Source organism: Lutjanus erythropterus, chromosome 3 (assembly GCF_056507025.1).
Source record: "Lutjanus erythropterus isolate fLutEry1 chromosome 3, fLutEry1.hap2, whole genome shotgun sequence".
NCBI lineage: Eukaryota > Metazoa > Chordata > Actinopteri > Lutjaniformes > Lutjanidae > Lutjanus > Lutjanus erythropterus.
The window spans coordinates 29809143-29823282 of record NC_139319.1 but is presented as its reverse complement, the minus strand read 5'-3'; the positions used below and the strand labels follow the sequence as shown (position 1 = coordinate 29823282).

General features: G+C 39.4%; 1 protein-coding gene across 24 annotated transcripts in view; it reads right to left on the bottom strand.

Moving 5' to 3' along the window:
- Positions 1–14140, bottom strand: part of rims1b (regulating synaptic membrane exocytosis 1b) — a 100918-nt gene that overhangs the window by 31158 nt on the left and 55620 nt on the right. For 20 of the 24 annotated variants that reach the window (XM_084715737.1, XM_084715747.1, XM_084715744.1 and 17 more), the window contains 9 exons: positions 8381–8421; positions 6375–6485; positions 5976–6075; positions 4492–4615; positions 4324–4380; positions 3968–4014; positions 3709–3824; positions 3160–3290; positions 1649–1820 (listed from right to left, as the gene is read on the bottom strand). In XM_084715737.1, coding sequence (XP_084571863.1) covers positions 1649–1820; positions 3160–3290; positions 3709–3824; positions 3968–4014; positions 4324–4380; positions 4492–4615; positions 5976–6075; positions 6375–6485; positions 8381–8421 — 899 coding nt within the window. The remainder of the gene's footprint in view (positions 1–1648; positions 1821–3159; positions 3291–3708; positions 3825–3967; positions 4015–4323; positions 4381–4491; positions 4616–5975; positions 6076–6374; positions 6486–8380; positions 8422–14140) is intronic. The other 4 variants (XM_084715741.1, XM_084715762.1, XM_084715745.1 and 1 more) reach the window with 1 other exon arrangement.

Below are 14140 nucleotides of genomic sequence, written 5' to 3'. Positions count from 1 at the left end.
TCACAAGTAAAAAATCACAGATTAGAGTGTCTATTTGCACCCAAGTGAGAATAGTCACACTGTAGCTATTTATCCCTTAGTTTAGCTTTAAAGAGCCACTCTGGTTAGATTTAGGAAAAGATCATGTTTTGTCTCTACCATGCAGGTCTATTTACTCACCAAGTTCAAATTTCATTGTTGGTATGGACACGTTTGCTAGCCTTTGCCATGCTAGGCTATATGCACCCAGGTGTAAACAGCCATACTACCTAATGCAAATAGCAGTGTTGGCCACAGACACCTAAGTACTAATAGCATCTGCCAAATATTTTTATAGTAAAAAAGTAATTATCTCACAATCTCTCTGAACACGAGGTTGGGAAACACCTCTTAATTGGGTGCATTATAAAGATCTCAAGGTTTACAACAGTGTCAAATGCAAATTGGCTGAAATGCAAAGAAGAGTAAAGAATTAATTAAAGCTGCAAGCAGCATTGAACAATGCCGCGCCACTTGGAGCCTGTGTCTGCCACAATCACGTTACAGGACATCAACTGGTCCACGAGGTGCTGAATTTTCACATGCATTCGATACAAGGAATATTCGATATAAGGAATTTGATGTCACTTCCTGACGCTATGACTGTGTCTCCTGATTGTCATGTAGATGTGTTCAGGGTGCAACTATTATCAAACACGTCAAGTTTGGTGCACATCAGATCATTTACCCCAAAGTTATAGCAGTTTCATGTTTCATGGTGAGATAGATTCGATGCCACGCCCTTCATCAGTTACCAAATCTTTTAATACCTTTTGATCACAAAGTAGTCTAGATGGCACACACTTTTTTGAGGTCAATCAGATTATTTTTGTGGGAGGCGTTCGTTAAAATGGGACACATGGGAATTCAAAATGTCCGACTTCCTGTTGGGTTTAGCCTATGGGTCCAAGAGCCTTTATGTGTGTCTGGGTGCGATAAATGTGCGTACTGATTTTTGTGCATGTCGGTGAAACATGCCGAGGGGTGTGCTCTTTAAAGTGCATCTATCAAAGAAACTCATATCATATGATCTGGCCTAGGCCGTCAACAAACAAGTTTCAGGTAGATTTGACCAAGTACACTGAAGTTAAGGCCACTTCCTGTGTTTTAGCGAAATGTCAACCTTCACCACACTTTTTGTGCATGTGCATGTGAGTGTGATACCTATGTGTACGGATTTTCGTGCATGTCAGTTAAACGTGCTGTGGGGGGCTGCTCTTTAAAGGGCGTGGCCAAGTCATTGGCTCACGCCCACTGACAAAATTCATATCAAAGTAGATGTGACATAGCAATTTTGAAGCCTTTCTGATTAATCCTGTAAGAGGAGTTCGTTAAAATGCAACATGTGGAAAATGCCAATTATGACCACGAAATTCAAAATGGCCGACTTAACAGAAATAAAAGACTATTTAGATTTCAAAATATTGTTAGAAATTCACACACAAGTCACACAAAGCCTCAGTGCTGGAAAAGCAGATTATGTATATACAGATTATATCTTATATGTGATGTTTCAAATAAAATTGCTGCCCAGTCTTGAAAATCACCCATATGATGGCAGCATTAAGAAATCGATTTAAAAGTTCTGCCTGTGTATTAGATCAGTATCTAAACATCATATGTGTCCCACCTCTCCCAGGAATTCACTCTCCTCCTCCTGGACTCTGGGCTGGTCCCACACTGTGATTTCTAGCATGCGTTCTCTGAAGTCCCGCCGGTGAACGTGGGAATATATGAAGGTCTGGTTCCACTTGGGATCAGCACTCTTCTTCACTGTTTTAGTCCGCCGTTTACTCTTATCACTAAAACAAAGGTGAGAACACACAGTTTGACTGTTACAGACAGTATTCCTTTAAAGGTTCTATATATGAGATTCTGAGCATTAATGTAATGATATAGTGGAGTAATGGCATGAATGAAGTCACACACCCTCAGCTAGCAAGATTCAAGTCAGAAGAAACAGCTACTTACGAAGCTGAATATGTTATTAATGTATAGCGGGGAAAACAGCACATAGGGCCAAAATATCTTCACGTCTAACTCTGTGAATTAAGAATTTATTTTGACCAAACTAAAAGAGGGTTGGAAAACTGGAAAAACAATCCAAGATAATTTAGGTGAGTTTTATTTACTTTCTGTCGAGTCTGAATGAAGCGCATTTCACAATAATCTAAAATGACTGTTTCTGTAAATGGAATAACATTTAACATAACATTTGTTTCTGGTTAAGGGCAAAGTGAGCCTGCTGAGCCCATTTGTCTGACATGCAGGTGCTCCAGTGCAACATCTAGTGGTAGTAAACATCAAATAGTAACAAAAAAACTTGAAGTATGGATATACTTGAAGTATATCTATGTGTAAGATATTCCTTTGAATATGTTCCACCCTGGTGTTATGCTCTTTTGTAATGCAGCTAAATACCACTGACCATCTATTAAATAGTGAACAGAGCTTCTAGGTCTGAAAAGTGAAGCCAATGCAGAAGTGGCTTAAAACTGCATTCTTTCTAATAGCCAGAAGAGGGAGACTCCTCTGGTTACAAATAGAAGTCCATTCGCATGGAGTCATATGAGAAAATAATCCTACTTCTGAATTGATTTCTAACCTCAGTAAACAGTTTCATAACGAGTTTATGGTCTCCATCAGCAGTTTCAAGTCTTCTTCTATACGGCATGATTTTCATTTTGTAAATTATGGTACCATTTAGGGTATGGTTTAGAGGGAGGCTACTGCGTGATTGACAAAGCATTTTCAGTGAGTCTGTCCAGTGCAGCACACAGGGCTGAGGAAACTCAGATCAAACTGTCAAACTGGACAGTGTTAAGTAAATATGGATCAATAATATGTTACTACATTGCCTCCCTCTCACTTAAAAATGTTTTTAGAAACATATTTTAGTGTGCTGTTTAGTTCTAATATGAGAAACTTTGTGACTGGGTGGGCCACCGTTATTTCCTACATCACTCACCAGATCCATGCTCCAGTTGGTACTGTGCATGCTCTGGTTGCATAAAGCCAAGATGGCAATCCCCACAGTGCCGAATACGAGGCTTTAAAATGGTAGTCCACGAACCAGTGGGTGACATCAAACTTGGTCATTACTATTGGACTGTGCTTGTGAGACGAATACAATGACCTCACCTCCTATCAGGCAGGAAGTACATCTTGACGTAGGGGTTCCGAGGCCGTCCGTCTGGTCGGGATGGCAGGTCTATGGCTTGAAGGACGTTGACGATCAACTGATGGCCCACTTTGTCGTACCACAGCTTCACCTGTAAAAACGTGTAAGGAGAGTTAGTCTCTACTCACATATATATATCCAATCACATGAACCACATACCTCTGGCTGTGTTTACACCTGGTATTGAAATGCACAGGCATGAGTGTGAAAGCACCCAAAACAAATTGAGATCTGATCCCTCAGACCACATCCAGAGGTTGTCTGGGCCAGATGTGACCACATTCTTTCAGCAGTGTCTACACAATGTGTCCTGAGCCACACTGAAGGAACATGTCTGTGTGCACATAGAGCACAGAAATAAGATCCGGTCACTCGAGTCACACGAGACTCATGTGGAAACGCATTGTAATGCCAAGTGTGAACTGACCCAGAGTCTACTTGGGGCTGGATCACCAAGGTTTATGTCAGGTTTAAACAGGCTGTCTGTACCTCCCTTTTCAGATACTTACAGAGAGCTGTCCCGGCAATACCAGAGGAAGGTCTCGGAGGGCCCCGGGGCTGGTAGGGGACATCACTGATATAGAGGGACGGTCCATCTTCTGCGACTCAAAGGAACTGGAGCCTGCTGTTGAAGAGAGCAACAGTTGTTGTTACATATCATAAAGCCAAAAGCACAATCAACTCCAAAATCTGGAATTAGAGTGTAAAGAGAAGCTACTTACATAAGCACTAAACAATAGGAATAAAGCTGCTCATATAAACACTTACTAGATTCTAGAGGAGGGTGGGATGACTCTGGGATTCTTGGGATGTCTCTGTAAAAAGTGAAAGCGAGTCTGTGAACTCTTCAACTCTTCAAATACCCAGAATGAGCAATGCACTTACAATGTAAAGACACAGTCAGGACTTTGGTGAACATTCATCTTTAAAAAAAAATGAATGAGTAAAAGACTCATGTCAACCAACAGGTAGAAGAAGAGCAAGCAGTCACTAAAATACATATTTACATATTTAACATGAGGGAGAGAATGATGACTGGAAAAAGGGATTTTTCTCTTGGATGTCAGGATTTCAGGGAAGGCACGAGGGGAAGGGGCTCCACCCATTAAACCAACACTACTTACTGATATGCTCTATACACTTTTCTCAAGAAGTTTTTGGACATAATTCGGTGGATAGAGCTTTTAGATAAAGGAAGGAGACATATCAAAAGTGTCTGTCAGAAAAAAAATGTTGCCATCACTCAAGTACTTTGATGCTAAATTATTACACATCAACAAGGTTAATCTTACCCTATAGGTCTTGAAACAACTATTTCCACTTGAGGTTCAGCCTTGGATTCAAGGATAATGTTGTACACTTCTTTCTTAGTTGCTCCCGGCAACGACTTCCCATTCCACTGCAGCACCTCGTCACCTGGAACCAAGATGGCCGACACAATGATGATCAAGCCTGAGGCTCAAACTCACGTTACATCCGACTACAAAAAGCCACATATTGACAGAAAATTCTACATCTTTATGTTAAACTGACTTTTTTAATTCCCTTCCCATTTGGTGAGGAAATATAAGCTATTGTGCAGCTATTGTGCATTTTTCAAAAGAGGTTAATACTGTTTTTAGAAATATTAATAGCTTCTAAGCTTCGAGCCTGAGTGGGTGTGTCAATTTGCAGAAGGTGTCTGAGATCTAAAAACATCTAACAAACCTTACAAGAAGCTTTTCTCCTTTTTCAACAACACATCATAGTGTGGGTAATACATTCACAACAACTTGAGATGAAATGAAAAATACCTATTTAACTCTTTTAGATCACATCACCGGTCAATACTATAATTAATGGATATTGTGTTCTTTTAAACATGTGGTATCAAAAAAGTTTCCACACTACAATACTTTTGACAACCTTAGCTTAAACCAGCCAGTTTCAAACTGCAGTACTGTGACATCCACCCATCAATCAATCGCTCTTCAACTTGTAGATGGGTAATCTGTGGCTAAGTTGTAGTTTATCCACCTTGTTTCCCCTCATTGTTTGATACAGTTTGTTTGAAATTAGATGAGTAAACTCTCAGCCTCTTTCCAAAGAGGTGGATAAAGTGAGTTTACCTAGCCCTACCCCTCACTACACTCCTGGTAAGGACCCTTCAATCTGTTAAGTTTTTATTCCACTCAGAAAGAGGAGGCTTACAGGCTAGGCTAAATAGCTTTGCTCAGAAAGTGGAAGCTAATTAGTTGAGCTTACTGACATCAGCACTGATTCTCACTGTTTCTGTTTATTCATTTTATTTCAACACGTGCTGAGTTGTCTGCAGCTCCTGCTCACGTAGTACAAAGAGGTTCGTCTAGCTAAAGTTAGCTGTCTGTGCACGACTTGATGACTCACAAACCCACAGCAACAGGTGGTTCTGTAACCTCACCTCTCCATACGTTACCCCATGAAATGGATAATACTGTATAAGAAGAACTCAACCCACAGATAGGGATGGCAATCAGTCCGTCCACAGCTGGTTAACTACCTGTGCGTCTGTTTGGAATAAACCACTTTTTTGTGTCCAAACCTACACAGATATTGCCTGAATCATATTACAATAACAATACCCCCCAAGAACGCAAACATTGATGATATACATACTGATCTCTTTGAAAAAACAAATTTTAATTTCAGTTTGATTTAAAAATATGCATCTCTCATTTAAGCCATTGTCAGCCTAGTAGCCTACAGATAAAAGTACAAAATCTCCTGCAAAGAAACTATATGTTGAATGGATCCCCACCTGCTCGTAGGTGTCCCACGACATCTGCCAGGCTGCCTTTCTTGACTTTGGTGATGAAGGCCCCAAGTCTCCCTGTCTCTGTCATCTTCCCTCCTACCACCTGCACACAAAGGAGACAAAGGGCAATGAATAAAAACAGAGCTTCAAGATGGTGGCAGACTCTGCATTATCCTGTTTTCTGCTGAACAGATACTATTCTACAAAACTCATCCCCTTTCAGTGTTTGTTAGTCATTAGTCATCACACCTCAGTTTCCACAGGATCTACATAACACCTGTATTTCCAGTTTGAACTCAATGAGCACTCAGCTGAAATTAACCAAAAACTAACAAACTACTTACTTACTTGCCTACAATCCCAGTGTGATACAGGTCTGAATGCAAGTAACTTCCTGCTTACTTTTAGGCCGAGGAGGGAGCCGGCCTCACGGGGCATGGCCGACCTCTTGCTTAGCGTGATGCGTCCAATTAGGTGGTCACCCTCTTTGGATGGCTGCCATGTAACTGGATGCTGCAGGAAAAGTTAGGAAGGGAGTTATGAAGCATTGTGAAGGAGGACAGTGCAGAATGGAGGGAAAGTAGAGGAGGGACAACAGGAAGAATTGTCTAAATTTATTACTGGTTTGATCCTATTTATATTAATCCACTTTGTGAATTTGTGTATGCCTTTTTGCACATACAGTTTAGGACAAAATTATTACCCCCCTATGAAATTTGAAGTTTTTTTTCCCAAATTTTCCCAAGTGTTTTTTTAACAGAGCAAGGAATTTTCAACATGGCATGTCTAAACATCCTAATTTTCTTTAGAAAACATAAATCATTTCTATTTACACACAATAACAGAATTATTTAAAAAAATTACCAGGGTCAATATTATTAGCCCCCTTAAGAACTGATCTTTTTATTGAGCCATAGCACAAACCACTGTTGTGCAATGATGTGCTTTAACTTTGTAATGCTCAAAGCTTGTACAATCAAGTTAAAACTGAGGGTTATCTTCCAATTTACACACAGTATAAAAACTTCAGTAAGGATCTGAGCTGTCACTTGAGAGAGCATCATGCCAAAAATAAAAGAAATCAGTTTAGACTTGAGAAGAACAATTGTTGATGCTCACAAAGCAGGAGAAGGATATACAAAGTTATCACAGCGTATCCAAGTGTCAAGAACTGGAGTGAGAAGTATCATCAAGAAATTCAAAGAGAGACGCACAGTACAGAACAAGTCTGGCAGAGGTAGGAAGAGAGGGATTTCAAAGACTGGAAAGAAAACTAGTGAGATTCATATCTAAAGACCCCAGAACAACTGCCAAGACACTAGTGAATGATTTAGCCAAGTCAGGAATTGTAGTCTCAAAGAAGACAATCACTGAAGCCCTGCACAGGAATGGACTGCAAGAAAAGCTCCACTTCTGCAGAAGAGACACCTTCAAGCCAGACTGAAGTATGCTAAGGACAACCTGGAGAAAGATTATGTATACTGGAAGAGTGTCCTTTGGTCAGATGAGATGAATCTACAGCTCTTTGGTCATAAAGACGTTGCTTATGTTTGGAGAAAGAAGGGAGAGGCATATAACCCAAAGAACACTGTTCCCTCAGTGAAACATGGTGGTGGGAGTATTATGCTGTGGAGATGCTTCAGTGTGTCTGGAACTGGGAATCTCATCAAGGTGGAAGGAATAATGAAGAAAGAAGGATATGTGAAGATTTTGAAAGAAAACTTCAAGCGGTCAGCAGCAAAACTGGGTCTGGGTCGTCATGACAATGACCCAAAACATACATCGCTCCTGGTGAAGAACTACCTCCAGAGGACCAAAGTGAATGTTATTGACCTGCCTGCACAAAGCCCTGACTTGAATCCCATTGAAAATCTGTGAGGTGAACTGAAGACCAGGGTCCAGGCCAGGAGAACATCAAATCTGGAGAAGCTTGAGAGATTTGCCAAAGAAGAATGAGCTGGGGTTCCTCGACATGTCTGAGACTTGTTGAAAACTACAACAAATGACTGCAGACTGTTATCCAGCAAAAAGGATACGCAGTTGACCATTAGCATTGTGAAATAATTTTGTTTCTGTGTGCAAAGTAAAATAATGTAAGCAGTCCACACTGGTCAGTACCAAATATTGAGAAGTTCCTGGACAAATGATACTGCTATTAGAATTTATGTTACATAAACAGTTTAACTTATTTCTGCAAAAAAGAATAAAATAACTATTGAACCTTCTCACGCCATGTCTTTATTTTTTGCACAAAATTATGTCGAATAGTGTCAATAAGTATATCACAAGTATTGGTATCAATAAGCAGTAGAGGTGTCAGTATCAATGCAATCTTAACAATACCCATCCCTATTAAGTGCAGAGGCAGAGCATTAATGCTCTGACTGTTTCATGTTTTGCTGACTTACATGCCACACTGTAGGATCTAGAGAATGACAGTCCCAGTCACCTGCACAGAGAAAGAGAAAGAGAGGGAAATAAGTTACATGGCCTCTGTCAGCGCCCAGCAAAAATGCATTGTTTATGTACGGTAAATGTATATCATGCTCTATGGTATGAATTCCCAGTATAAAAGACTTGGAAAAACATACTTCAAAGTAAACAAAAGAAGATTTTGACACAGTTAGGGGACATGTTGTCAGATCCTAACTTTGTCATTGTCGGGTAAGACCTCTTATGTGTTTATCTTCCCACCCTCATGAAACATCTTTCCTGCCTGACACACTGGTGGGCACTTTCATAAGCACGAACCATGTATGAAAGATCTCCACTTGGAAGAAAGAAAGCATTTTCAGCCCTTCATATCCTCAATGATCCACGAGGGCCTCTTATGTATGTGAGCGGTGAAGAAGCTTGTTGTTTGACTTTGGAGATCTTCACAAAACTAAAATACTTGCTCAGCTATCTGCTGGAAGTTGTGTCACGAAATTTTATAATAGGGGACTGAATATTCGTGGGCCCTCCCCATCTAAGGAGAGCCCACAAGTATAGAAGAATAAATAGTTATGGATGTGGGGAGGGCCTATAGAGAATGCCTATGGACAGGGTTCAGAATATTTCACTGTTAGATCACAGGAGGATAATGAGCAGAACATGGAAGACTTTTTGCTTCAAAATAACCAAGCTTATTTAACTTAAATATTAAACAACAAAGTAATCACTATAGACTAGGGTGGTGATACATGCCAACGTGGGCGTGGGCATCAGAAAGCTGCACATATTGCATCCTCATACATGTAAGCATTGCCAGCATAGTTCCACAAACAGGAGAACGAAGCTTTCTTGGTCAATATATTACAGTGAGGAAATTACTGTCCCAATTAACAACGTTTACCATCAACACTGATTGGACATCCAGATGAAAAGTGCAGAACTGTTCCTGTAATGATCCATCAGGGCTGGTTGGTGTCTCAATGGTTAAGAAGACTTTCTCAACTGTTAACTGGACATTGCTTAATAAATGCTTAGAAAAATAAAGCAGCAAAAGCAAAATAACAGTACTTACCGCAAAATAACAGTACTTACCGCTACATTTTTGTATCTTTATTTTATTTTTTCCAAACTTTGTACTTAGTACTAGGACAGGGTTGGAGCGTAGGACAGGTACTTTCTGGGAATTAAGGGGAATTTCCATTATATGTTAGCATCAAGCTAAATGAGTAAGTGCTAGTTAATTATATAAAGAAAAAAAATATTCAGGTGTCATCAAAAAGAATCACAACACTTAAGAGTCTAGTTTTTCTCTACTTTGGTCTGTGTTGTGTCTAATCCCTTTTGTTTTTTTCCTTAAACACTGATCCTATTTTGAAGCACATTGTGACGTAGGTTTTGAAAGGTGCTTACTTACTTAAAGTATGGAGAAAAGTATTAAAGGCTGAAATGCAACACCTAATGCAAAAAATATGTGCAGGTTTAAATACACACATCAAATATACTTCAAAAAAACAAATCATAAAATCTGTTTATATTGATGTTATGTACAAAGCAGCTTGCACATACACACACAAGAAGAAAACAAAAGAAATGGAGGTCCTAAAATAACAGCAGTGAGAAAAGCCAATAAAATGTCATTACGGTACATCATTCATAATCAAACTGATTCACTATGCTCCAAGTTGGCCTGTCCAAAACTCCTGCCAGAGGCTGGCCGGGGACAAAGACACCAGTGGCTGTCAGGGTATCCCAGCTCTCATTAACACTGACAGATGGTCAGCTCAAGTAGAAGAACTAACTGGCCCAGCATCAGACCAACGCAGCCTGCGAAATTCATGGCCACTTTTCCACCACAGGACTGAAACAACAGCAAGACGGCATCAGATGGAGATTTCGAAAGATTTTGAGGGGCCTCTGTTTCAAGGTAAGTGAAATGTACAAGCTTGGCACGGGTTTGACGTGAATGATTCAACTGAAGTTTCTGGCGAAAGAGAGCAGGAAGGCAGAGGAAAGAGCTTAAACTTCATGGAAAAAAAATATAGAACGTATGCATGGCTGTTTGTCAAAAAGATTTTTAGTGATTCAGTGGAAATCAAAATCTAAAGTGATTCCTCTGACAGGTTAACTAATAGGAGCACGGGTGATGGAGATCAGAAAAAAGTCTGAGTAGGCATGACTCCAGTGCTGCTAATCTGAAATCTGAAAGTCCACTGAGAATGCTCGAGAGGATAAATGCTGACTCCACAGTTTGAACTGCTGAGTCAGGGTTTATGGTTTTGGAGGATGAACATGCTGGGTAGATTACAAAACCTGAGCTGCTCTTCTAACTGATGCTACATCAAAGCATCAGCTTTTTGCAGGTATTAGCGTAGTATTGTTCTTGATAAACAGTGTGTGTGTGTGTGAGTGTGTGTGTGTGTGTTCGTGCGTCATAGAGCCTCCTCTTCAGCTCCATCTGCTATTTTACCAATTGCAGTCACTAAAATGAACAAGCTTGACAAAAATCCATCCAAAATCATAAAACATCTACATTTCATGATCTTCAAACACCATCAGTGTGTTTTACAATCGACTCCATGACTTGACCTCCAAAAACTACTGTACCTGTACCTATTTTTTGAACACTTTCAGTGTGATATTTGACACAGTGTTCAAACCCAGTTACATTCAATACAACCAGGTACGGCAACTTCAATTCAACCTGACTGACTTCACCAGATGCATTAATCGTTCTAGCTATGCTATGCTAACAAAAACATCAAATCAAGTCATAATAACACGGCCTTCACATAACATTACAGTGTGCTTCACAAAGGGAGTTAAGAAATAAACAGCAAAATCTGTTTATAAAAAGATGACTGTTATGGAATATACTATAGGCTAAATTTGAGATGAACAATATGGATTTTTTTCTATACTGATAACTGTGAATTTCACATTTTTGACTTTTTTTTAAATGTTAAAAAAGGTCTGAATGTATGACAGGTGTGTCAGAGGAAGATTCAACTTGAAGAAAATCAGAAAAGACTCCTGCACACTGTCTCGCTTTCTGTTGATTTATTAAATATCTGACGTTTAGTCCAGACCGAAACGTTGGATATTTAATAAATATATATAAAATATAATATATATAATAATATATATTATAATAAATATTATAAACAACAATACCGATATAGACTGTGACAGGCCAATATCGCCGAAATTTATCAGTCCCAATATTTGTTGGGCATTCCTAAAACATCTAAAGATGAGATGTCACATCAGCAAACATACTCTTCAGTTATCTTTACTTTACAACTTTTTACTTCTTCTCCCTACATTTCAACACAAATATCTGCACTTTCTACTCCTTAAATTTTCAAAACAGGCTTGTTACTTTAGTTTTAATGCATTCATGGGGAGTTACTGAATATCAGGTTCTAATCAGGTCAAACAGAGTCAGGGTGCTGCTATTGTGCATGTTGGCTCACCGGAAAGACTAAATGGAACTGGACTTTCATATCAATATGGCTGCTGTGAAAAAGGTCAGTGAAGAGGTTTGTGCCAGCAGATCTGAAGACTCTGTTTGTCAGATTCATGCCTACCTCTTTAACAAATCCAGGACCAGGCCTGAGATTGAATAAACTGTGACATTTCCAAGACTGTCAGACTCAGGAATATACTGTATGCGGCAGTGAAACAACAAGGATCCGTACCATTGTGAAATGGCCTGTAGGATGTTGGCTTAGGCCAGCTGACTGGTCAGCCAGGAGCCAAGAGCCTTTCTAGTTTCAGTATTTATCACCCAGGGATATCTTATCCTCTCTGCTCTGCCACCGACATATTCTCCTGTCGCAGAACATTTTCCAGCCCACTGGAAGTCACCTCAGAGAGAGCTGGGTGAACAGGATGTGGTGGTAATGAACAGAAAGAAAAAGGGTGTCATTTTTTTTTTTTAATCACACTCTTTTCCTCAAGTTAAAAATAAGGATTTAGGTAGCCTATTGTTAGAGGGTGCAGTATCTGCAGTATCGCTTCATCATTTTCAGAACATGCAACTCCACTAATAATCTACTTTTACACTCTTGTACTAGATATTAGCAGTAGCTGCCACACTATTTTTTTTTTGTCATTTTGTGTGTGTGTCTGTGAGTGAGAGAGAAAACATCTCACTGTTATTGAAAACACAGTACCTGTTTTGAGTAATTAGGCCTCACAGTGCTTCTCTGAGTATTTGATAGATACATTGCATAAATGAGAATACTGTTTTAATCAGTAATATTGTTGTAATGCAGCTTGCAGCCACCAGTGGCAGCACTGAGAGCACTGCACCTGAGGAGTGACATAAAAACCCTGCACCATCTTTGATTTTACATAGTTTGTACTAACTAATTTTATTGATCAGAGTAAATTCTATTTTTTGTTTGTATTTTTTCATACTCAAGTATGTAAACTATGCTCCTTTTTTGGCGAGTCCATGTGTTCAGTAACACTTTATTTGAAGGAGTGTGCATGAGACTGACATGACACCATCATAACCATAACATGACACCTTCCATGAACATGAAGGAGTCTTTATGAGAGAAGGCTGACATTGTTTAAAATGTCTTTGTAAAGACTCAGATTAATCAAGACAACATAACCTGTCATGAACATGCCATAGCAGGCCTAATTATCAAACTATTATATCAAGAATATCAAGAGAAACTGGCCCTCATTAGACAATTATATTGTGTGTTATGAATATTTTCCTTTACCGCAAGTATAGTATAGTATGGTGATACCTTTTGAACTCATAAAGATGTCATTAAGTGTCATTACACTGTCAAATCATTTTATAACAGTGTCATTTAATAGTGTAATTCCCTTGACCTCTACAACTAGTTGGGCTTGTCATAAAGACAAATGCACAGTACTGTACTGCACAGAGTACAATAACAAGGTGATCTACAGAGCTCCCTGATAAAGAGCTAGCTAGCTTTACTTGTCATTAAAGTAAGTTAACCGCTAATTGATGTTAACTCTAACTGGTGTTAGCCATTTAGCTTGGTTACTAGCTCTCCTATTAGCTGACTCAGCCATTTTGGCACCAGGTGCCACACCCAGCTAAAAAAAACACCTCATTACTGTATTTCCTGTCAAACTGGCCACCATCAGTCTCAGAGGCTGGCCAATGGTTACGACGGTGCCATGTTAGTCCTATGCACATCCCTTCAAATGATGTGTGATCATATTTTCTCTCAAAAAGAAATCTGTTCAATGTACGACCATGTATGATGGTGGTGGATCAAGGCTACTTTCAGTGCAGTAAAACAGAAAATGACAGCAGAAAAAAAATCCACCATTAATGCTAAATATCAGAATTTGGCATCAGAGTTAAAGGAATTCCTTCCTTCTTGATTTCACACTGACCTACGTCATTCTACATTTTGGAAAAGACAAGAAATTCTCCAATAAGTGAATGGGTCATGTTACAATTATCAACAATTAGGTGAGCAGTGACTCATCAAGACACCATCAAAGGTAAAATCTCTTCCCACATCACTGCTAACACTGTTTTGAAATAATCAAGTTAAATTCGGGAATATCTCATAGATGTACATTAGTTGCTAGAGTCCAGCACAGTGTTGTCCCAATGGCAGATTCACCTTCAATTTCCTCTGCATCATTATCACCTTGGTGTGTTTCCTTACAACAAAGAAGTAACTCAATTACACCAAATCGCTCCCTGCTTCCATTTTACTTCAAACATT